The 25311-nt window shown below is 41.1% G+C and overlaps 1 protein-coding gene across 8 annotated transcripts in view; it reads left to right on the forward strand.

Moving 5' to 3' along the window:
* Positions 1-25311, forward strand: part of APP (amyloid beta precursor protein) — a 227244-nt gene that overhangs the window by 83217 nt on the left and 118716 nt on the right. For all 8 annotated transcript variants that reach the window (XM_021708509.1, XM_021708507.1, XM_008049940.2 and 5 more), the window contains exon 5: positions 18400-18602. In XM_021708509.1, the coding sequence (XP_021564184.1) occupies positions 18400-18602 (203 nt within the window). The remainder of the gene's footprint in view (positions 1-18399; positions 18603-25311) is intronic.

The raw sequence follows: 25311 nt of genomic DNA on the forward strand, positions 1-25311 counted from the left end.
TTGCGAGCAGTGCTACAGTAAACATGGGAACGCAGTTGTTTCTTGACTTACTAATTTCCTTTCCTTTGGTTAAATGCCCAGTAGTGGGATTGCTGAATCATATGGTAGTTCTATTTGTAGTTTTTTGAAGAATCTCCATACCATTCTCCATAGTTCCTGTACTAGAAGATAACCTTTCTAGCTTTTATTTGAGAATTTTCTTACCCAACCTGCATATTGGTAAACTGGCTATATATGGCCCACCTCTCCATCTCAAGTACTATATTTGGGACATCCATGGTTTTTGTCATGATTGTGACTCCTAAACAGAGTAATGTTTTTGCTCCACCCTCAGTATTAGTTGACAAGTGACTAAGATGTACTTTTCCTCATAGCACCTTTATCTGCCCCATCAGAGAACCAGCAGACAGGTCCAGATATCTTTGGGCTCAGGAATCCGAACATTTATAGGATGGAAATTTCCGAATAAAGCACTTTAAGGTTAATAAGTTCTTAGAGTTGATCATTTTTGCCATTTCTCAGAAGCCCTTTTTAAAATGTAACTTGCCTGTCATTGTTTTTTTCAACTTGTCTTTTATGCCCATTTTTTAGACAAGGCTTTAGGAACCTTTTTTTCATTTGTTTTGCATGATCCAGTCATGACTACTTTGTTTTTTGAAATTTTGCCCATTAAATTCCCGACCCTGGTATCTCTTTTCAATTATTACAGTATTTTCCTGACTGGCTCTTTCTTCTTGGTCACTGTAATCTGTGCCCTTGACTTTAAATACTAGTTGGAGGTTGAGTAGGTCAAGGTTTATTTCTCCAGCACAGACTCTACCTAGTTATTTTGTAGCTATATGAATTTTAACATGTCAGAAAGAAAGTTCTTAATTCCTCCACCAACTTGGTGATCTCAAAGAAAGGAAGTTCATCTCAGTTCATCTCAGTAATGGTCCTATGCTCCCTCCTAGGAATTATTGTTAAGAACCTGGGACTCATCATTGTCCCTTCTGTAAGTCATGCCAGTTTGGGATTCATCCTCTTCTCTCCATCTTTTCCAGTACGGTCTTAGTCTACACTCCCATTATTTCTTGTTGTCGTTATTGCATCATCCTGTGGATTTCTACTCTCCTGATCTCTCCTCTCTGTACTCACCCCTCCCCCACCCAACACTCTGAGCCATTCTTTATACAGCAGCCAGAATATAGACCATCTATGAGGGGGACCCCAAAAAACTTGGAGTTCATTCATTCATTTGTTCATTTGGTTGAGTCAGAGTCTCGCTCTGTCGCCCAAGCTGGAGTGCAGTGACACACTCAGAACCACTGCAGCCTCAACCTGCTGGACTCAGGTGATCCTTCCACCTCACTACAGGCACGTGCCACCACATCCAGCTTATTTTTTTTTTTTTTTTTAATTTATTGTAGAGATAAGATCTCGCCAAGTTGCCCAGGCTGGTCTCGGACCTCTGGGCTCAGGCAGTCCTCTCGCTTCTGCCTCCCAAAATGCTGAGATTACAGACATGAGCCACTGCACCCCACCCCAGAATTTATTTATAAAAAATTGTGTATTTATTCTTATGTGTTCAAACTTCAGTCACCTTCACAATACTTTCTGTTTGGTGCAATACACCTATCAAGATGCTTTTTCCACTGCTCAAAACCATTTTATAATTCATCAATTTTGCTTCTGCTGTTTTTTGTTTTACCTCTTCCGCATTGGCAAAACCTTTCCCTTTGAGGACTTTTTTCATCCAGCGGGAAAAAAAACAAGTTGCTCGGGGTGAGGTTGGGTGAATTATGCCATTTTTTTGTTTAAAGCTTCTGAACCCTCAGCGCAGTGTGGGCAGATGTACTCATAAATCACCCATCATGAGATAGGCAAACATGTTGAAAGAATCGCCCCCCAAAATTCTCTGAAGCCAGATGTAGCCTCTTACAACAACACTGGCTAGTACACTGATGCCAATGGGTTCCTAGAATACTTACTTAGCAAGGGAAGCCTGTATTACAATGGGGCCCACCCTCCAAAAGATAATTCCAGGGTTTTGGGGGGAGTTCCCCCTCATATATACATAAAAACTGGTCCTGGACTCTCCAATTAGTGGCCTTCCCATACTGTACATGTAAAAACCAAGTGCTCAGAGAAAAGACAGTGAAACCTTGCATGGAGACGCAGAGGATGATGATAACGGGTAACAACATGGAGTTTGTGCCAGGCCCTTGACAGGTCTACATTCTTTATGAGTATTGATATATTTGATCTGGCTCCTCCCTACCGCCACAGTATCACCCTGTGCCTCTGTCTCCCCAGCTGCCTCAGTATCACACAAGTCAACGTGCTGAGCTTGCTCCACTCCAGGGCTGACAAATCTTACTGTCTGTAATGACTTTCCCCAGGATCCTGTTGGATTTATTTCTGTCTTCAATCTCAGGTTTGCTGTCATCGTCTCAGAATGAATTCCCTGATCATTCTTTTCAAAAGAAAACATCCCTTCTCCATTATTCTAATCATAGGAGCCTGTATTTTCATCCTGATACTAATCACATGTTTTAATATTTTCTTTTTCTCCCAATAGACTGTAAGGTCTCTGAGGACAAGAACCGTATCTTTTTCCTCTCTGGGGCCTCAGATCTATCAGAATTTCTAACACTTGGTGCCCACTAGCATTTGTTGAAAGAATGACTTTTCTTATACTGTTGTTTTATTTTATTTATTTATTTATTTATTTGAGTTGGAATCTCACTCTGTCACCCAGACTGGAGTGCAGTGGCCGCTCCCAGCCACTGCAGCCTCAACCTGCTGGACTCCAGCGAGCCTTCTGCCTCAACCTTCCAAGTAGCTGGAACAACTGGCACCTGCTACCAAGCCCGGCTAATTTTTTGATTTATTGTAGAGATGAGGTCTCACCAAGTTGCCTAGGTGGGTCTCGAACCCGCGGGCTCAGGCAATTCACTCACCTTGGCCTCCCAAAGAGCTGGGATTACAGGCTGAGCCACCAAGCCCGGCCATATACTGTTGTTTTAAACATTGTTCCTGATTGGGCTCTTTAATCAATACTAGAAAATATCTTCTTAGGAAATTTCTCATATAGATCTCGGAATTGGAAAGCAGTCTTGAATTATCCTTGTGGGGAAAGAGGGGAAGGAAGGAGAAATGTTATAATTAGACTTCAGAAGGCTAGATTTTATTTCTCTTTATATATAGTATCATAATGGGACATATCAATGCAGAAAGTGAGTGACCATCTGATCTCTTATCTGTGGTCTCTCAGAAATGGTAGCTCTTCCATTTAAAAAAAAAAATAACAAAAAGGTGCAGTGCTATTTATTTAGTGGAAATAGAACAACAGTGTCTCCCGAATCTGTGTATTTGTGGCCCAAATATCTAGTTCTTCATTTCCGGCTCTCTATTGGATGCCTCTCTAACAGTGTCTTACAGAATTTCAAAGCCGTTATGACGGAAGCTGAACCCATTAACTTCCATTCCTCACTGTCCATTCTTCCTGCTGTATCCCGTTACCATTGGTAACAGTCTCCACCCATCGCTCCTTCTTGAAGTATCAGATTCACCCTCTCTCTCTCCCCCTTCATCCAGTTGGTCACCTGTTCTTCTCCATATCCTACCTGTCTGTCCTCCACACTTCTGCCAGCTCATGCTTGTTGAAATACAACAAATCTTGCCACTCTTCTGCTTAAAGCTTTTCTACTAGACTCTGCATCACTAGTAGATTAAGGCCCCAACTCTTCAAGCTACGACACAAAGTCTTCCGTGATAGAGAGTAGAACCTTGGCCACAGTCAATTCATTTCTGACTCTTGTCCTCCAGCTGTCCTGAGTATTGGCAGTTCCTGCAGACCCTTCCTCTGGTCATGTGTGCTGTTCCTTTTTCTGCAGTGCCTGTTTTGCCATCTTCTCTGTAGGTTTCTATTCATTCATGGTTTCCCAGTTCACCTCTTACCACTTCAATAGATTATTCTTCAGTCCCTCCCCCCCAGGCCCTGTCAATACCATTTGTTCCATCTGTTAGCATTAATGTACACATCACTTACAGCACCATTTCATGTCCATCTACCTGCCTGTCTCTGCAGGACTCCAAGCTTGTGGTCAGCAGCTGGGAATTTACTAGACATGGTGCCCAATAAAGAATAGGTCTTAATAGATTTTTTCTTAAATAATAAACCAAGGAAAACGTTGTATATGAAAAGCAAAGTAGACTTTTATTTATACCATTTTCAAAACTTGATCTCTTTCAATTAAAAGAAAACATTAGATCATAATTATAATTTTAAGCTGTCGTTTTTTGAGTTGGAGTCTCACTCAGTCACCCAGGCTGGAGTACAGTGGTACACTCCCCTAAGATAACTAATGTTATCATTTATGTTAAAGATGAAGAAACTGAGTCAGCACCATAAGTCACTTGCTCACGGTCACACCAGAGCTGGGAGGTGGCAGTGCCGAGAATCAAAGCACCCACTCTAGCTCTCCAGAAAATGCACCTTTAGTCACTACACCAGACTCCTCTCTGCAATCTAGGTCTCTAGAACATTCAATTAACCAGAGTATATTTAAGAGTAATTTTTCCTTGAGAAGGGAAAAGAATTCACAAGTTTTATTTACCCTGTACCTTCTACGTTTGTTGTATTGTACAAGGAGTGTCAGTATTTGTTATTTTTGACCCTACAAATGTCTAGGATATTACCTGCAGATACTCTTAAAAACTAGACTTACCAAGACAAGGAAGTTGGCTTGTTGGAAGGGGAAAAATGTTATTGGCTCACAAATGGAAAATGAACTAACAATTTTACCTCTCCAGAACATGCTTTCCTTAAATGTTCTGGCTAACCCAAGAGTTTAATACTATGAACAGACTACGTTTGCCTTTACCTTTCCTGTAGAATTTAAAGTACGTTTCTACATATTGCAAGCCCACAGACCAAAGAGGTGGGGGGCATGCTATGTCGCCTGAGGATGAATGATGCGGACTCCTCAGTCTGTCCCTCCCTGGTCCTTCTAGGAGTGGGGCCCCACTTAAGAATCTGGGACAGATCAAGGTATGGCTACAACTTTTGCAGTGTGCTAGAAGGAGCAGTTTGTTGTTGTTGTTGTTTCTTGCCAAATAGAACCATTTATTTTTTCACAGGAGAGATGATAGAAGCTCCTGGAAGCAGACAGCTTCTCCTTCTCCTAAGGAATGTCCTTCATAAGGTGTCCTTAAAAGAAAAGGACGATCTCTTGCTTTGTGACCTTTCTAGAAGGCTTGGTAGACATTTTGCACAGAGACCATCTATAGCTTTATACTAATTCTTATTATAGACACAGTGAAAAGCTTTTCCTTTTTTTTCTCTCTCTTTTCTTTATTTCGGTAGATTTAGAGGGTAAAATAGTTTTTGGTTAGGTGGTTGGATTATATAGTGGCAAAGAAGTTTGAACCTTAAGTGTACCCACCACCCTCACCTATGCAAATTACACCCGATAGATGATTTTTTTCATCCCTCCATCCCCTTCCCCCTCCCCCTCCGAGTCTCCAGTATCCTTGATATCATTCTCTACGCCTTTGCAGATCCTTAGCTTATCTCCCACTTCTAAGTGAGAACATACAGTGTTTGGTTTTTTCTATTCCTGCCTTAGTTCACTTAGGATGCAGCCTCCGATTCCATTCATTTCCCCTTCCAACAAGCCCACTTTCTTGCCTTGGTAAGTCTGTTTTTTAAAAGTATTCTGTTGCTGCAGGAGACATTATTTCATTCTTTTTGTTAGCTGAATAATAGTTCATAGTGTATATAGACCACATTTCATTGTCCACCGATCAGTTGATGGGCATTTGGGTTGATGCCACATCTTTGCAATTATGACTTCAGGCACACAGCTTTTGCTGAAGTGATAGCTTTTCAGAGCATCTTCTCTTATTGCCCTCTGCTAAAATTGCAAGAGCCCCACCAACTACGCACCCCAACCTACTCTACCTAGTTTTGTTTCTGTCATTTTCTCCATAGCCATTGTTGCCTTGTAATGTGCTAGCATAGCATAACATCTTTGCTTTGTCTTTTTCATTTTTATTTTTTTGACAAGTTCTTGCTCTGTTGCTCAGGCTGGTCTCGAACTTCTGGGCTCAAGCAATCCTCTCGTCTCAGCCTTCCTTCCACAGTATTGGGATTACAGGCAGGCCCAGCCATTTTTGCTTTGGTTTCTTGTATCTTTCCCTCCCTATAGAATGTAAATGTCAAGAGGGCAGGACATTGTGTCTGCATTATTCCCTGCAGCATTCTCAGTCAAGAGCAGACCCTGGATCCTAGTGTGAACCAAATTGTTTGTTACATGACTAAAGTTCATATACTTGACCTTAATGCTTCTGTTACCTCTTTGCTTGTTTCAGTCTTAATTTTTTAGAAATTCACTAAAGTAAATGTGGCAGAGTTTAAAAGATCATGTATTAAAAGAAGTCAATTTTACATTAAGTTTGTGTCACCCATACTTATCAGCAGCTAAATCTTCAGACGTGGGGAATGTGCTTATTCAAAGTTTTCTGACCTAGTATCTGATTAACCAAAATTTTGTTTCACATATCAAGAGCTTAAAATGACACTGAAACTTTTTATCACCTTAGGTACTTCTCCTTAATTCTAGTTGGTTCATAAAACTGTCAGGACAATAATCTGCTTTTGATTATATATGACATTACTTGCCTCCAAGATAGTCTTTAAAAAAGCAATTTAGTCTTTTACTATAATTATATTCCAGATTTAAAAGTCTTGCCAGAATATCATTTTCCCTCTTTTAACATACTTTTTATGATGCTGAAAATATTTTAAAGAAAAGTTCAGACAGCAAGTGTATTAAATATGTCAACGTGTGTCTCTAAAGTCTTAGAACATTTTTCTGCAGCTCCCAAATGTCACCATCTCACTCACAAAATTAATACCATCAGATACCAAGTCCATAGTAAGATTTTCCCTGAGTCCCAGAAGTGTCCTTTACCATTTTTTTTTTTTTACATCAGAGCCTATCCAGCACAAGGCCCAGTGCCTTACGTCCTTGACTCTTGGGCTTCAGAACAGCATTTTTTTGTGTGTCAGGGCCACACTATGTCACCCAGGCTGGAGTGTAGTGTTATAATCATGGCTCACTGCAGCCTCGACCTCTTGGGCTCAGACAATTCTTATACCCCAGCTTGAGTAGCTAGAACTACAGTCACCACCACACCTGGCTATTTTTTGTTTTTTTTTTGTAGAGAATAGATCTCCCTATATTGCCCAGGCTAGAACAGCACTTTTTATATTGTGACACCAGCTTTCTGAAGAAGTTTCACCAGTTTTTGTGTAAACTGTCCAGTCTTAGTATTTGTCTTATCATGTCCTAGCGGTATTATTTAGATGGTCTCTCTATTGTTGAAATATTCTTCATACCATACACGTGTACTGAGACAGTGGAGAAAAGAGAAATTGTTTCTTAAATGTTCTATCCAGGTGCTGCCAGTTTAAGCAAAAGCTTGGCCTTAATGCTTCTGTTACCTCTTTGCTCATTTCAGTCTTTTTTTTTTTTTTTTTAGAAATTCACTAAAGTGAATGAGGCAGCGTTTACAAGATCATGTATTAAAAGAAGTTCATTTTATATTAAACTGCCATTTTAATAATCTTCCTTCAATTTGCTTTCATGCCTGACACCTTTTAGTGAACTCAGTTTTATTCCTGAAATTGGTGAGAACCCTCATAGGCGAGTCTACATGAACTTAGTATTGAATTCAGTAGTGTAATGTTAATGTCATTGTACTCTGTGGTACTAGAATTTTGAAGATGTAATCTGCAACACAGTTTTGTGGGGTTTTTAACCTTAAAAATTAAGTAATTTTGTATTCTGTCTTAAGATCTTGCCTAGGATGTCTGTCATCTGACATTTTTAATGTTTACTAGTAGAACCAAACTCTGTATGCTGTCCTAAATACATCTGCTCTGATTGTTTTGGAGCAATAGTGCCATGATGTTTAGTCAGGATACTGTTCATCCATTTAACACATGCTTTGGGGGCATCAGGTCTGTGCCAGGCACTGTTTTAACCGGTGCCTGTGGCCTTTGTTTTATTTTTTTTGAGTTGTAGTCTCATTCTGTTGCCCAGGCTGGAGTGTAGTGGCATGCTCATGGCCACCGTAGCCTTGACGTGCTGGGCTCAGGCGATCCTTCCGCCTCAGCCTTCCAAATAGCTGGAACCACAGGCATGCGCTACCATGTCCGGCTAATTTTTTTATTTACTATAGAGACGAGGTCTTACCAAGTTGCCCAGGCTGTTCTTGAAGTCGAGGACTCAGGCAGTTCTCTCATCCCAACCTCCTAAACTACTGGGATTATAGGTATGAGCCACGTGCCCGGTCTTGTTTTACTTCTCTTATGTGGTGCCTGCTTGCTGTGAGTCAGATGCTGTTCTAAGTGCCTTACAAATATTACCTCATTTGTTCCTCCACCCCTGCTGCCAAGGAACTCCCTGTAAGTGTACCATTTCACAGATGACGCCAAGGACACACAGAGGTTAAGTAAGTTGCTCAAGGTCTGAGAGCCAGGATTTAGATCCAGGCTGGCTCCAAGTTCACATTCCTACTACTACTTAGGCTTCAGAAGCCCTGCCTCCATGCGGCCTGTGTCTACACCTCCTCTGGGGTAGGCAAGAAGCAGAGATCCTTGCTGTTTCTGCAGGAGAATTTTATTTTATTATTTATTTATTTTTATTTTTTATGTTTAAAGTTTTCAAAGTGTATTTATAAAGTAAATTAGAGAGAAAGAGAGAGAGAGAGAGAAAGAGAGAGAAAGGAGATTCACCTTCCCAAGGTTGGGGAGGCGGGCAAAGCTAAGAAAACAATCACCTGACCGGTGCTTAATAATACAGTGGCCTCTGCAGAAGAATTTGAGCACTCGGCCATTTGAGAGCCCATGGGTCTTGTCACTTTGTTTCATTGTATTGTCTTTGTTTTAAATCAGGATAGGGCACAGTCTCACAGTCTTGCTGTAACCACCTCACTACCAGCCCACCCTCAATGCCAGGAGTCAGCATACCTTCTGGAAAGGGCCACAGAATAAAAGATTTCAGGCTTTATAGGTCATCAGTTCTGTCACATAATTTTCCGATTTTTTTCTTTCCTTTGTTTTTACAACCCTTTAAAAATGCAAAAACCACCTTTAGCTCACAGGATGTATAAGTACAAGTCACAGGCTGTAGCCTTTGCCCCTCTTCAAGCCGTCTTTCTGTTCTTGCCCACTGGTTCCCTTTCAGGAGATCAGGTTTTCTTCTCTCCTACCACAGGGCCTTTGCACATACTCTGCCCACTCTTCTTGAGCTGCTAACTTTGGATCTTCTTTTTTGGGGGGGGGGAGTTGGAGGTGCACTCTATCGTCCAGGCCGGAGTACAGTGGCACACTCACAGCTACCCCACTGTCGACCTGCTAGGCTCCAGCGATCCATCCACCTCAGCCTTCCAAGTAGCCAGAAATACAGGCGTGCACTACCACGCCTGACTAATTTTTTGATTTATTGTAGAGATGAGGTCTCACCGAGTTGCCCAGACTGTTCTCGAACCCATAGGCTCAGGCAATCCTCTCACCTCGGCCTCCCAAAGTGCTAGGATTACAGGCTTGAGCCACCGCACCTGGCCACTTTGGGCCTTCTTTGGGGCACATTTCAGTCATCCTTTTCTCATGGATGCCTCGCTGCACACCTGAAATCTGGTCAGAGCTCACTCTTCTGGGTCTCTTAGCCATTTGTAATTGTTATCATGGCTGATTTTACATTCATGCAGGTGATGATGTCTGTTCCTTTGACTGTTTGCCCTGTGAGCTGCCCTTGCTTTCTGGTACATCCCTAGCTCCCAGAATAGTGTCGAGCCTCCCATCTCCCACTCCTATCTCCTGAGTCCACTGTCTACCCAGCAGTGGAGACATCATTAACGTTGAAATCTGATGGAGCCATTCTGCTATGGCTGTCTGTCTCCAGCACTGGTTCTTACACCTACCCCAGCCCTCCTGTCGCTACTCCCTGCTTTCACTGGTTCGTTGTTGTTGTTTGTCATGAACACCCTAAGCTTTCCCTCATGTCAGGGCTCTTGCACTTGTTCCCTTTCCCTTAACCATCCACCCACCTGCTTGTTTTTTTTCTAGTAACTGATGTCAGCATTCCATGCCTCCGTTCACTGACTCAGGATCCTGGGGCCCTTCCCCGACCACCCTGTTTGAAATGTTACCCCTGCCTCCCGCACACATGTATTTCGGTCACTCACTACCTCGTGAGCCCCTGTTCCTTTCTCTACAGTAGTTTTGAATTTTTTTCTTATAAAACTTGCTTATAACTGTGCCTCCCCCATTCATAGATATGTTCCAAGAATGCAAGGATTTCATCTTTTAAAATTGTTAGCATTACTTTTCTTTATTTCAGTAGCTTTAGGGGGGACATATAGTTTTTTTTGTTACATGGTTGTATTATATAGTGGCAAAGAAGTGTGGGCTTTAAATGTACCCACCACCCCCTCCTGTGTACATTGTACCCAGTGGGTGATTTTTTCCGTACCTCCACCCCATCCCCCTCCTCCTTCTGAGTGTCCAGTGTCCATTATACCATTCTCAATGCCTGTGCAGATTCTCCATCTAGCTCCCACTTCTAAGTGAGAACATATGGTGTTTGTTTGTTCCTGAGTTAGTTCACTTAGGGCAATGTTCCCTAATTCCATCCAAGTTACATTATTTCATTCTTTTTGATGGCTGAGTGGTATTCCATAGTGTATACTATTTACCACATTTTCTTTCTTTTTTTTTTTTGAGTTGGAGTCTCACTCTGTCGCCCAGATTGGAGTGCAGTGGCCGCTCCCGGCCACCGCAGCCTCGACCTGCTGGGCTCCGGCGATCCTTCCTCCTCAGCCTTCCAAGTAGCCAGAATTGCAGGCATGCGCTACCACACCCGGCTGATTTTTTTATTTATTGTAGAGATGAGGTCTCGCTGCCCAGGCATTATCCGCTGATCGGTGGGTGAGCATTTGGGTTGATGCGGCATCTTTGCGATTGTGAATTGTCCTGTGATAAACGTATGGGTGTGGGTATCTTTTTAATGTGTCGACCTTTGTTCCTTTGGGTAGATTCTTAGTAGGATTGTTGGATCAAATGGTAGATCTATTTTTAGGAACTTATCTTTTTCACTTTTGTTCCCCCTTCTGTCTGGAATAATACTGTCACTGGGTAGAAGCACAACAAATATTGTTGATTGAATGACTAGCACTTGGCTTAGAGAGGCCCTTAATAGAATGATTTGATGGATGAATAAATGCCCTTTTTTTGCTCATTATCAATCTTTGCATATTCCTTTCAAATACTTAACTTTCAATTGCTTATCCACTTACTAAGGAAAACACAGCCAAATACCCTGGTCTCTGCAATTTAGCCTTCTTCACTGTTTGAACTCAGTTCCCATGTGAAATTCCATCATAGCCACATTTATTGCCTTATTGTTTCTGATTGTGCATTTATGGATATTCCTGCCTCACCCCTACACCCATCTTTCGTATCCTACCAGCTTACAAGAATCACATCTTTGAATTTCTGAAGCATTTTATATGCAGTACGTCTGTTACTTATATGGCAATTAGTGTAGATTCTTTCCCCCCGAATAGACGTTCTTTAGGGGAAGAATGATGGCACCAGCCTAATTTCAGATTAAGGCTGTGTCCTACGGCTCCCCTGTAATGGCCTCTGTCATGAATTTTTGGTAACTCAATCTTGTGGTTATGTCCCTAAAGCCCAAGTCCCAAGGTGGGCTTGTGAACCCTCTCCAGGAAATGCCTTTAGCTGCAAATAACAGAAAGCCCCTTGCAACCTTTTTAATGAACTATGGTATACATAGAAAAGTGCACATAACACAGGTAATATAGCTCAGTGAATTTTCTAACTGAATGCAGCCAGAGAGCCAGCACTCAGATCAGAACACAGCGCCTCGCCAGTACCCAGAACCCTCTCTCTTGACCCGAGTTCTATCTGCCTAGAGGTGTGCCTGTTTTCAAAGTTTATGTAAATGCTGTTTGATGGTGTGTTCTCTTAGGTTTGGCTTCTCACAGTGCTTGTAGATGGGATAGGTACTGGCTTTTTCTTTCTTTTCTTTTTTTTTTTGGAGCGGGGGATCCCACTGTGTCACTCAGCCTGGAGTGCAGTGGCACAATCATGGCTCATGGCAGCCTTGACCTCCTGGGTTCAGACAATCCTTCCACCTCATCCTTCTTAATAGCTGAGACTACAGGCATGCGCCGCCATGCCCGGCTAATTGTTTTCCTTTTTCTTTTTTTCTTTTTGTAGTGACAAGGTCTCATTATGTTGCCCAGGGTGATCTCAAACTCCTGGGCTCAAGCATCCTCCCACCTTGGCCTCCCGAAGTACTGGGATTACAGGCATGAACCACCATGCCCAGCTGTACTGGCTTTTTCTTTGCCCTCCCACTCTTGAAACGTTTACTCAGAACCAAATGGAACAAACTTTCTTTCTTTTATGTTTTCTCCCATTTTCTATGACTTCTGATTTTCCTAATTTCACAGCATTCATTTCAGAAACTGCTTTTCTTTGGTACAAACTGATTTATCCAGCCACAGTCCCTTCCGTTGTAAAGACTCTGGCAACACTGAGATCTAAGGCAGAGGGGGAGCACCCTCTGTTTGTCTTTTTTTAAAGTCTGATTTATTTCTCTCTGTTTCTGACTCTGAGAGACTCCGAAGACTTTTTCTTCCTTCTCCAGATCAACATATACCAGTAGGAGCCGCTTCCTCTGACCTCCCCCTGGCTGATGGTTGAGTTTTGGGAAATGGCAATGGTTGTCTCCCCTCCTCCCTCATCACTGAAGTAGTTGAGATCTCTCCAGCGGCCACATTCCCATTCCTGCGGGAACTGGAACTTTCTCTACATCGTTTCCTGTTCTTTGTTTGTCCTACCATGGGAAGAAAGAAGCCATTCTTAACAGAAACTATGAAAGAATAAAAACAACTTGAAATTGATTTATTTAATTAATTTTTTTAAAGGTTTTAGAGCATTTTTAGGTTCACAACAAAACTGGACAGAAGGTAGAGAGATTTCCCATGTGTCCCATGACCCTATACACATACACAGCCTCCCCCACTACTGAGGGCCCCACCAGAGGGTACATTTGCGGCAACCGATGAACCTACTTAGCACACCGTTATTACCTCCAATCTACAGTTTACATGAGGGTTCACTCTTGGTAGTTGTTTATTTTGTGTGTAAGTGTATGATGAAATGTATCCACCGTTATTGTATCCTACAAAGTACTTTCATTGCCCCCAAATCACCTCTGTTCCTTCTGTTACCCTCCCTCCCCCTCAATTCGTCACAGCCACTGATCTTGTTAGTGTCTCTGTAATTTTGCCAGTTCCAGAATGTCATATGGAATTATTTTTGTTTTTGTACAGTGGCATGATCACGACAATCACAGCTCATGACAGCCTTAACCTATCGAGTAGCTGGGACTACAGGCACACGCCACCCGCCTAGCTAGTTTTTTAATTTTATGTAGAGATGAAGTTTCGCTATTGTTGCTCAGGCTGTCTCGAACTCTTGGCCTCAGACTCCCAAAGTGCTAGGATTACAGGCGTGAGCCATCATGCCAGGTCTCTTACGGTTTTTTCTTTTTTAATAATGTATATGGTGAATTGTTTTGCATGACTTTAATAACAAGAAATGAAAACTGATCTGTGAATCAAACCCTTGCACTCTCTAAAGAAACTACCTGGCGGCAGCTACACGTGGAATGATATCAAGGTCAGCCTTTATTTAGAAATAGAAGGAGAGTCACCTTTGTGATGTCGTTTATCCGTCACCAAAGTAAAATCTTGCATGCTGACACATAAAAATTTTATCATCAGTGATTTATTTCCTCATAGTAATGTCCCTTTGACCTTCTGATTAAATTCAGATACTCCTGGGATGGTCACCATTTTGTGATTAGTTTCCTCATTCTGTGGAAGTATTTCTCATTATTGATGCTTAAAAGCTGTAAAAGCCAACTGCTATACATTGACAACCATTAAAATTTATGAATGTGGTATGAACATTCCACCATGTTCCCAAGTGATTATTTTATTATGAGTTGTTATTTGATTGTTTGCAAGGAAATTGCTTTGTGATACTCAGCTTCATGTCTTCGTGAACTTCTGTGTTCTTGTGTCTTTCTACACTGTGTTAGCTTTTCAAAAGGGTCTCACAGCACAATTGTCTGACATTTGAAGAGATGGTGGAAAATGAATCCCCTCCCCACCCTGTGTTTTCCTGCTATGAAAACTGCAATTAAAAGTTGTGCTGTTGGCATGTTTGACATTCTTTGAGAAGAGGCAACATTGTTAAAACACCACTGTGTGCTCCTGTTTTAAGCAGAGTCCAAATGGATAATTGAATTCATGGACATTCAAATTTAATTCCAGAAGTCAAAGCTATGGTAGTAAGAACTGGACCCAAGTTCTCTTAGCAAATAATTTAATTCCTTAGCCAAGTAAACTATTATTTGTTTCTGTTCCTCGTTATTATGCCAGTAGACTGCTCAGGCAGATGCAGTGATGGATGATGGGCATATAATTCACTCTTTTTCATGGCTAGGCACATGTCAGAATGCAGATCACATTCAACAGCTGTTTTCATAAGCATGTTTTCTGTTTGGAGCTTCAAGAGCAACTTTCAAGTAATAACAGGGTAACTGGGATTGTGTTTTCACCATCCCACCAGGAAGTACGGTGTGATCTTAACCCTGGATCACACACTTGGACACTGTCACTCTAGTCATGGCTTAAGATCATGTGCACACTTCATGGTTTCAGGAGAATGTTGGTTTGATTCGATTTTTCTCCCTGACTTTCCTTGAATTTTCCGCTTAAATTGGGGAACAGCATTGGTGCCTGTGATTTGATTGAATAAAGAAGAGATCTCAGACACAATAAATGAATTGATGACATGCATCAGGTAATCTTTATTTGATTCATTACCAGTACAGCATTGCGATTCTCTAGAAAAATTTAGAGCGTGTATCCAGCGTGAAGTTTAGGACAGCTGAGCAACTGTTAAGTTTAGGATTCTTTTGAAATGTTACCCCAAGTTCTAGACTTTGTGCTGAAGTTCAGGCAGTCAAAAATCAATTATTTCATCTTATTTATCTCTAAGCAGATGAAGGATTATATCATCTGATTAACAATGCTGATGTTTCTCTTCCTTTTTTTTTTTTCCCATTTCTTCATGGTCTTGTAGAAATGTTAAAGTAACTGATTAGGGTCTTCTCTGTATTAGCACTTCATTTATTAGCACACAAATAAGTTATTATTGAGAAGAGGCAACATTGTTAACTATTCTGCTTAATACATTTTTCTTTATTCTTTAGTCACGTGTGTCCAGCTTCTTTGGATGTCTTCATTTATTATCCTTGCAGCATGTTTAATCAGAGTTAGAAATGCATTCTGCTTGGGGTAGGGGTCTTACACCTTTTATAAAAGTCTTTTATGCCATTCTTGCATCTGTAATCATAGTTAGGTGTTCCATGGGGGTCATACACGTCTTTATACAACTTGTTTAAAATGTCCTTTAAATTCTGGGAGTTAGGCTGGGCTGTAATCCCAGCACTTTGGGAGGCTGAGGCGGGAGGATGGCTTGAGTCCAATAGTTTGAGACCAGTCTGGAAAACATACTGAAACCTCATCTCTATAAAAAAATTAGCTGGGTATGGTGGTGCACACCTGTAGTCCCAGCTACTTGGAAGGCTGAGGTAGAAGGATCTCCTGAACCCAGGAGGCCAAGGCTGCAGTGAGTGGGCATCATGCCACTGCACTCCAACCTGAGTGAAAGAGTGAGACTCAATGTAAATAATAAATACATTAATTAACTAATTCTGAGTTAACTGGAGAATTCCCCTTAGTACTGTATTTATCTCTGTATATGTCTTTCCCTTCTGCTCTCAGCAGAATTACTTGGGCTGTTTGAATCTTGAAAGTCGTTAAGCTTTTTTGAGACAGCTTCCCTTCCACTGTCCTAGATCATGGAATCACACTGTTCTCTTTCTCTAACATATTCAAAATCCGATTTCCTGCATACTGCCTACTCGCAGTACTGTTTTAAGGCTGCACACTATGGCTGATACAAATGCCCCAGGTTCCTATTACTTTTCCCAATGATGAGCTGCTCCTCATTGGCCAGAATCAGCTCTGGGGTGGTTAATTCTCCTCTGCTTTCTTTTTCTTTCTCTCTCTCCCTCTCTCTTTCTCTCTCTTTTTTTTCTGGACATACTTCAGTGTCAACATGGTAGCTCTTAATCCTTTTTCTGTGATGCTTTTTCTTGAATAGATCTGTGACAGTTGCTCTGGTAGATTGAAATCTTCTGCCACATCTAGGTCTTTTTCCTATTGGTATTGGTTTTGTGATCCCATCAGGAGCATCGATTTCCCTTGTCTGGTCAAGTGGTATGTGATAGACTTTTACTATTTGGCCCTTAGGCTCTTATCTTCATTTGTCTTCTTTAAAATGCTCTCAACTATGCCTGCACTGGCAGATACATGATTTCCAAAAGGATTTCTTAATAGACCTTTTAAATTTTGTTCCAGACATGCCCTTCTCTTGCCATCCAAATTTGCTGATTTATTACTCACCATTGTGCATCAGCATATAGATATTTAATGCTATGAATATTATTTCTGATCCTCCCCCCAATTTTGCTGTGAGGTACTGGTTATCCATTGTCATTATTGTAAATATTGCATATTTTAGTGATTCTCAGAGTATTGTCTCCTGACCACCAGTAGCAGTATCACATGGGAACTTGTTGGAAATGCACATTCTCAGACCCCATCCCAGACCCACTGATCAGAAACTCAGGGGCTTCATTAAAAGCTCTGCAGGTGGCCAAGCTTCATGGCTCAGACCTGTAATCCCAGCATTTTGGGTGGCCAAGTTAAGAGGATTGCCTGAGCTCAGGGATTCGAGACCAGCCTGGACAACTTGGCCAGACCTCGTCTCTACAATAAATCTAACAAAAAAATTAGCCAGGAGTGGGGTTGCAAGCCTGTGGTTCCAGCTCCATGAAAGACTGAGGCAGAAAGATCCCCTGAGCTCATCAGATCAAGGCTGCATTGGCCATGAACATGCCACTGCTCTCCAGCCTGGGTGACAGAATGAGACTCATACTCCAAAAAAGAAAAACAGAAAACATAAAGCTCTGCAGGTGATACCTGATGATTTGTGTTTTAACAAGCCTTCCAGGTGACTGAATAGCTTCAGCAGGCATCCCTGGCAATGAGATATTGTAGATTTATTTAAGCCAGTTTCTTCTTCCCCTTCTGTGTCCAATTTAAATTTCCAGTAGCAGCTTTGAGCCAATTTCCACCTACACTTACTGCGTGTCTACTACTATGCAGATACTCTGTGGCTCTTGTATATACATTATAAAAAGTAATTCTCATAATACAATAAACTCAGCTTTACTATTCGTCCTCCCCTTATAACTTTTTTTAAAATTTTAATGTTATTTTTTTGAGTTGGGATTTCATTCTGTAGCCCAGGCCAGAGTGCAGTGGCATGATCATGGCTCACCAAAGTCTCAGCATCCTGAGCTCAGGCGATCCTCCTGCTTCATCCCCCAGATTAACTGGAACTACAGGTATATGCCACCACATTGGCTAACTTTTTCATTTTTTTTTTTTTTTTTGTAGAGACAAGGTCTTGCTATGTGGTCCAGGCTGGTCTTGAGCCACCGTGCCTGACCCCCTTTTAAATATACTTTATTTTTTAGAGCACTTGCAGGTTTACAGAGGATTTGAGCAGAAAGAACAAAGAGTTTTCCCCTCTACCTCTCTCATCTTCCCACCCACCACAGTTTCCCCTACTTCTATATTTTGCCTTAGTATGGTACATTTAAGCTAATACTATTGCATTATTATTAACCAATGCTCATATTTTGCATTAGAGTTCACATTTTGTGTTGGGCATTCTATAGCTTTTGACAAATATGTAATGCCACGTATCTACCATTGCACTATCATGTAGAATAGTTTCACTACCCTAAAAATCCTGTGTATTCCACCTATTCATCTCTTTCTCCCTTCCCCTGAACACCTGAAAACCCTGATCTTTTTGTTGTCTCCATGATTTTGCCTTCTTCAGAAAGTCATATCGTTGGAATCCTGGTATTCCCTTTTGGCAGCAGTCTGAACCAGGAAGGCATGTGCCCAAGAATAAAAAGTTTTTCAGACCTACCGAGTTGGAATTTATACTTAGCCCTGCTGGCTTCAAGCTTTTTTGTGTGTTTGTTTTCATTGCTGCTGTGTTCTCTCTCAGATTTCCAAAATTCAGTGCTGATAATTTTGCCTTCCTTTCCTGAAATTTATGTAATTGACTGTTGCTGTTATTTCTGTTTTCCCTTACAGTGAAGACAAAGTGGTAGAAGTAACAGAGGAGGAGGAAGTAGCTGATGTGGAAGAAGAAGAAGCTGATGATGACGAGGATGATGAGGATGGTGAAGAGGTAGAGGAAGAGGCCGAGGAGCCCTATGAAGAGGCTACAGAGAGAACCACCAGCATCGCTACCACCACTACCACCACCACAGAGTCTGTGGAAGAGGTGGTTCGAGGTAATCCACTGTTTGCTTAGATTCCACCCGCCTCCCAGAGAAAAGGAAGCAAAAACCAGAGTTTGAAATTTCTATCCATTCTACTACTACTGCCTTCCCCAACCAAAAAAAAACAATGGGTTTTTTTTCCAAATTGCAAGGCTTCTTACATTGATGAAATAGTTTTAATTTAACATACTGTGCAATAATTAATTTCAAATACACTATGTACCCTATATATGAACCTTCAAGTTGTGAACACCCAAAGATGATTCACATGTTCAGTCATATAAGTTAGTTCATAGTTCATGTGTCTGGTGTACGTTGTCACGTGTGTGCATCCTCTACAAGTGGTTGTGGTTTTGTGTACTTTACATATGGTATATCTATTTTTTATGTATTATTTGTGTAAAAAGTGTAATGAATCTATTACAATACAGTACTATATAGCTGATTCTGTTAGTTGGATACCTGGGTTAACTTTGTTGGGCTTACGAACGTGCTTAGAACAAAATTCATTCATATGTAGGGGACTTACCACAATGTGAAATCCTAATTATACAGTCTGTTTTGTACCCTGTGTATGCTGCTTGGCAAATCCCAAATTGTTAAATGAGATGACTCTACCCAACTAGGAGTCATCTCATTTAACAAACACTGAGTTGGGTGACGCCTTGGTATTTTTTTTTTTTTTTTTTTGCAGTGTCTATTTGTTATTTGGTATTGTCTGTTGCCTTTTCACTACCTAAACTATGAACTCCTTGAGGGTAAAAGCTGGATCTTACTCAGAATCATACAGAGTGCCTGGCTTACAGAAAGTTTCAGTAAATCTTAGTTGAGTGAGTAGTTGCAATTAGATTTCATTAAAGAAGGAGATTTGGTGAGTATCCCATTATTTTGTGCTATCGAATTTAACTTAGATGATGTACATTGTGTTTAAATTGTTTTATCAGTATGGCAGTGTCTTCTGCATCAAAAAGTGGTTGTAGTGTTGATATCTTAAGCTTTCTTTTTTTGTTGAAATGTTCCTGATGAGAGTGTTGTGAACTAGATGACCTAAAGAATGTGCTTCTTGTCTCCATGAAATAAAAGCAAATATTCAGTTTATGTTACACAACCAAATGCTACAACAATGAGTAAATTGTTGGATCAAGTACATATTTGTTTTGTAGACAGTAAAAGATTCTTCAAGACCTAGAGTGATTGACTATGTACTTAACTGAACTTTAATATATTGCAAATATTTTTATTTATTTATTTATTTATTTATTTATTTTTTGAGTTGGAGTCTCACTCTGTCGCCCAGACTGGAGTGCAGCGGCCGCTCCCGGCCACCGCAGCCTCGACCTGCTGGGCTCCGGCGATCCTTCCGCCTCAGCCTTCCAAGTAGCTAGAACTACAGGCGTGCGCTACCACGCCCGGCTAATTTTTTTTTTTTTTGATTTATTGTAGAGATGAGGTCTCGCCTGCCCAGGCGGGTCTCGAACCCGCGGGCTCAGGCAATCCACTCACCTCAGCCTCCCAAAGGCGCAGGATTACAGGCTGAGCCACCGAGCCCGGCTTATTGCAAATATTTTTAAAGTTCATCCATGAATGTTGCAACATTGTGAGTCTTCCTCTCACTTTTTATTAAGATATAATGATTTCAGCTCTACGGTTATATTAGAGCTTAAAATGGGCTACTTTCTCTGCCTCAAATACGTTCCTAATTATCACTGCAGTGTCTATTTCCCTTTGTTGTTGTTTTTTTTAACAACTTTATTGAAGTATCATTTGCATATGTCAGATTCACTGATTTTAAGTATATTATTCAGTGGCTTCAATACACTTACCAAACTGTGCAACCATCACCATAATCCAGCTTTAAGACATTTTCATCACCCCCATAAGATCCCTCAGGTCCATTCACAGTTCATTCCAATACTCACCTTTAACCCCAAGCAAAAATGAATCTACCTTGTCTCTATAATTTTGTCTTATTCTGGATGTTTAATGTAAGGAGGCTCATAGAGTACATGGCCTTTTGTGTCTGGCTTCTTTCACTTAATGCAGTGTTTTTGAGTCTACATTTCTAACTTTTAAAACTGACATTATTCTGAGTAAAACACTCAGCTTAAAATTCATTGAAAGTATTCTTTTTTTTTAAAGAACATACAATGCAAGATGAATTGTTTAATTTTATCACTCTCTACTGAATGACAATTTCTTATTCATTTTTGCACATAAGTGAATGTGCAAAAAAAATTGCTTATTTTGTTTGAACCACCGTTTTTCAAGTACCTAAGGCATCCTTGTCTTAGGGGATTTTTCACATGACTCTCAGGGCCTACTGCAGCAGGTCTAGTCAAATGAATTCGTTAGCCTAGATTTCCCTGGCAGAGAAAGATAGATTTTTTCAGGGTTTCTCTTCTTGAAACCTAAATGATGTGTGACTACAAGTTACAGAAAGCTGGTATTCTGCAGTGGGACTGAAGTTCTTGTGATCTCTATCAAGCTAGCTGTTTAGATAATAGTTGGCATTCGCTTATTCAACATTTGTTTTAGGAGCTCCTGCTTGGTATAAGCCATTTGGTATAAGTCATAGGCATCAATGTACCAGCTAGCATTGTAAGAGGCTACATCCAACTTCAGTGAATTTTTTTAAAAGAGATTATTTCAGTGCATTTGCCCATTTCATGATGGGTGATTTACGAGCACACCTGTCCACACCACGTTGAGTGATCAGCAGTTTTTGACCAAAAACAGCATGATCTCTGTGCCCCACCACTTTCCCTATTCAAACCATCTTATCTGGAGGGATTGTTTTGTGTTTCCCTGGATAAAAAGAGTCCTCAAAAGTGGAAGAGGTGAAACAAAAAATGGCAGAAGCACTAAAAGGCATAAAACTGTTTTGAGCAGTGGAAAAGGTTTCCCAATAGGTGTGTTGCATGTAACAGAGAGAACTTTAAAAGTGACTGAGGTTTAAACATGTAAGAATAAATACACAATTTTTTATAAATAAATTTCACTTTTTTGGGTTTCCCCTCATATGTTATAGTATTTTCTGTAGAAAGTCAAAGTTTTTAAAACAAAACTCTCCAGGCCAGAGGTAAAAAGCATACTAACCTTAAAAGATAACGGGTTAATAATGTTGATGGCAAGAAGAAAAAGGCCAGGCGTGGTGGCTCATGCCTATAATCCCAGCACCTTGGGAGACCGAAGCAAGACGATTACCTGAGTTCATGGGTTCGAGACCAGCCTGGGCAACTTGGCAAGACCTCATCTCTACCATAAATAAAAAAATTAGCAGGTCACAGTGGCGCGTAGGCCTCATCTCTACCATAAATAAAAAAATTAGCAGGTCGCAGTGGCACGTAGGCCACAAGTTTCAGCTACTTGGAAGGCTGAGGCAGAAGGATCACCTGAGCCCAGCAGGTCAAGGCTGCGGTGGCCGTGAGCTTGCCCCTACACTCCAGCCTGGGTGACAGAGTAAGACTCCAACTCAAAAAAAAAAAAAAAAAAAAAAAAGCAACCTTCTGAAAGCAAATACCTGGTCTTTTAGAGTTACCAACTGTTAATACCAAAAATAAAAAATAGGAGAACCTTTAATGGGAATCCATCCATTCCATCTCAAACTCCTGAAGTGGATGAAAGCTATAATTGAGGCAAATCTTTCTGAGAAAGAGGGCCTAACAGAAACATATTATGTTATTGTGAGGCAGTTTTATTTTGTATTCTTAGCTCATCTCAAAGCTGTGAAGGTTTTTTTTTTTGTTTGTTTTTATTTTTGTTTCTTTGTTTTGTTTTTTTGAGTCGGAGTCTCACTCTGTCGCCCAGACTGGAGTGCAGTGGCCAATCCTGGCCACCACAGCCTCGACCCGCTGGGCTCCAGCGATCCTTCTGCCTCAGCCTTCCAAGTAGCCAGAACGACAGGCGCGCGCTACCACGCCTGGCTAATTTTTGATTTATCATAGAGATGAGGTCTCGCCAAGTTGCCCAGGCGGGTCTCGAACCCACGGGCTCAGGCAACTCACTCACCTCGGCCTCCCAAGGCACGGGATTACAGGCTGAGCCACCGAGCCCGGCCTATTTTTGTTTCTTCGTATAAATTTAAAGGGCACAAGTGTGGTTTTATTACACGGATATATTGGGTATGGTGAAATCTGGGCTTTAAGTGTATCCATCACCCTGACGGTGTATATTGTACTCATTAAGTGATTTCTCATCCCTCTACCCCTCCCACCCTTAACAAGCTTCCAGTGACAGATAGTCCACACTCTGTGTCCATGTGTGCACACTGTTTAGCTCCCAACGAAGTAGAAATTTTTGATAGTAACTTGAAAGGGACCATCTCCAAAGAGCCCTTTCCCCATCGTTGGTGTGGAAGGTGAGTTGCAGTTCTTCCCTAATTGAGAGCAGTGGCAACACACAGGTGATTGCTCACTTTGTAGAACTCTGATTACAAATAGCTTGCTTCTGTGCTGAAAATAAAAATTAGAAGTGATTCGTGAAGAAGATCGTAAGGAAATTTACGATCTCAACTTTCGATGTTAACGATTCAGCATGTGAAAGAAAATGTGATTTACAGCCATACTTAGAAAGAAAATGGTTTTGTCATTTCCAACATATTGCTACTAATACCAGTCTTTAATGTGCTTTATAAAAAACTCAATACTTCCGTACTGTTAAAATTTGAAAGAAATAGAGGAAAGAAAAATAAGACATTGCAGCATGCTCATAAAATTTTCTGCCATATTGTTGATAATCGATGTGACCAAAGTGGGAGATATCTGTTCTCTGTTACTGATTCTAGAGGGAAAAGATAATGCTTGAAAATGAGCACACTGTGGCAAAATCTATCTGGCTTTTGGGTTTATTGTTAAAAAAAACCTTGGATATTGATCTAGTGGAATAAGTCATTGCCAGTTTGAGTAAGATATTAGTATGTTTAGGCACTCGCTCTTAATTTTCTGTTCAAGAAAGAATTACACTTCCTAAACCCAGGATGTTAGGTAATTTCTGATGGAGCCATAAATTCTAAACTGATAAAACATGGGTGATAAATGACATAGTCTTTGGTTTCATCAAGCCAATTTTGTCTGTCCAGAGTAACTAATTTTGCTTTCAAGCAGTGATTCTATCTTTTAATCCTGGTAACTATGCTGTGGGGTGAAAATTTTACTTACCCATTTAAAGATCACGAAAGCCTAGAGAATACACTCCCACTCCACCCCTCCCACCCCCGACTCCAGCCCATGTTCATATAATGGGGAAACTTTACTTTCCCATTTAAAACCAAGATCACCAAGGTCTAGAGAATTTTTTTTTTTTTTTTTCTGAGTTGGAGTCTCATTCTGTCGCCCAGACTGGAGTGCAGTGGCCACTCTCGGCCACTGCAGCCTTGACCTACTGGGCTCTGGCTATCCTTCCACCTCAACCTTCCGAGTAGCCAGAATTACAGGCACGCGCGACCATGACCAGCTGATTTTTTTGATTTATTGTAGAGATGAGGTCTCGCCAAGTTGCCCAGGCGGGTTTAGAACCCACGGGCTCAGGCAATCCACTCACCTCAGCCTCCCAAGGCGTGGGATTACAGGCTGAGCCACCGAGCCCAGCTGAGATTTTTTTTTTTTTAATTGCCACGGTTTAGTAGGAAAACCAGGATTTGGATCCAGATGGGCCAAGATGTTTCTGCTGCACTCATGTCAGAATTGCACCTTTACTTCTCCTTGTAAATGCACACTAATTCATTTTTACCTGTGCTCCCATGTAAATTTATATTCCTTTCCAATAGTCATATATTCATCTTCCTATTATTTCACACCGTGCATTTCTGGAATTTTGGAATTTATATTTAAATTAAAGCGATCTGGGCTCTGTAATAGTAAGGCAGCAAACTATGACCCTTGGGACATAATTGACCTGTTGCCTGTTTTCTAAACAGAAGATTTTATTAGGACACAGCCAAGCCTGTTTGTTTACATATTGTCCAGGCTGCTGTTGTGTCACAGAAGGGGAGTTGACAAGTTGCAAAAGAGACCATGGGGCCTGCAAAGCCAAACTCATTTACTGTCTGGCCTCTACAGAAAATGACTATGAAGTTCTTTATATTTTGGATGTTACCATATCAATTTAATTTCTTTAAGGTAGCTTGTTGGTGGTTAGAGGCAGACTAGCGTAGTGTTTAAGACAGAATTTTTAGTAATGTTATGGCCTTGGGTCAGTTAAGTAGCCGTTTTTCCTGTATATAGTGTAGCTGTTAATGTTACTTTGTATATTTGTTGTGAAAAGGGTTTTAGATGATCTGTGTTAAGCATTTGTTATAGTGTCTGGTAAATCTTCAGTTTGTTGTGCAAGCACAGGCTGCCCAGATTAAGTCTTTGCTCTCTAACCTGCCAACTGTGTAAATGTGTAAAATCATATAACCTTGCATCCTTATTGCTTTCCTTTGAAAAATGGGGATTAATAATACTTACCACCAGGCTCGGTGGCTCAGCCTGTAATCCGCGCTTTGGGAGCCTGAGGTGAGTGGATTGCCTGAGCTCGCGGGTTCAAGATCCGCCTGGGCAACTTGTTGAGACCTTATCTCTACAATAAATCAAAAAATTAGCCAGGTGTGGTAGCGTGCGCCTGTAATTCCAGCTGCTTGGAAGGGTGAGGCAGAAGGATCACCGGAGCCCAGCAGGTCGATGCTGCGGTGGCCGGAAGTGGCCACTGCACTCCAGTCTGGGCGACAGAGTGAGACTCCAAC

Source organism: Carlito syrichta, unplaced genomic scaffold (assembly GCF_000164805.1).
Source record: "Carlito syrichta isolate Samal-C Ts95f unplaced genomic scaffold, Tarsius_syrichta-2.0.1 Scaffold141855, whole genome shotgun sequence".
Taxonomy (NCBI): Eukaryota; Metazoa; Chordata; class Mammalia; order Primates; family Tarsiidae; genus Carlito; species Carlito syrichta.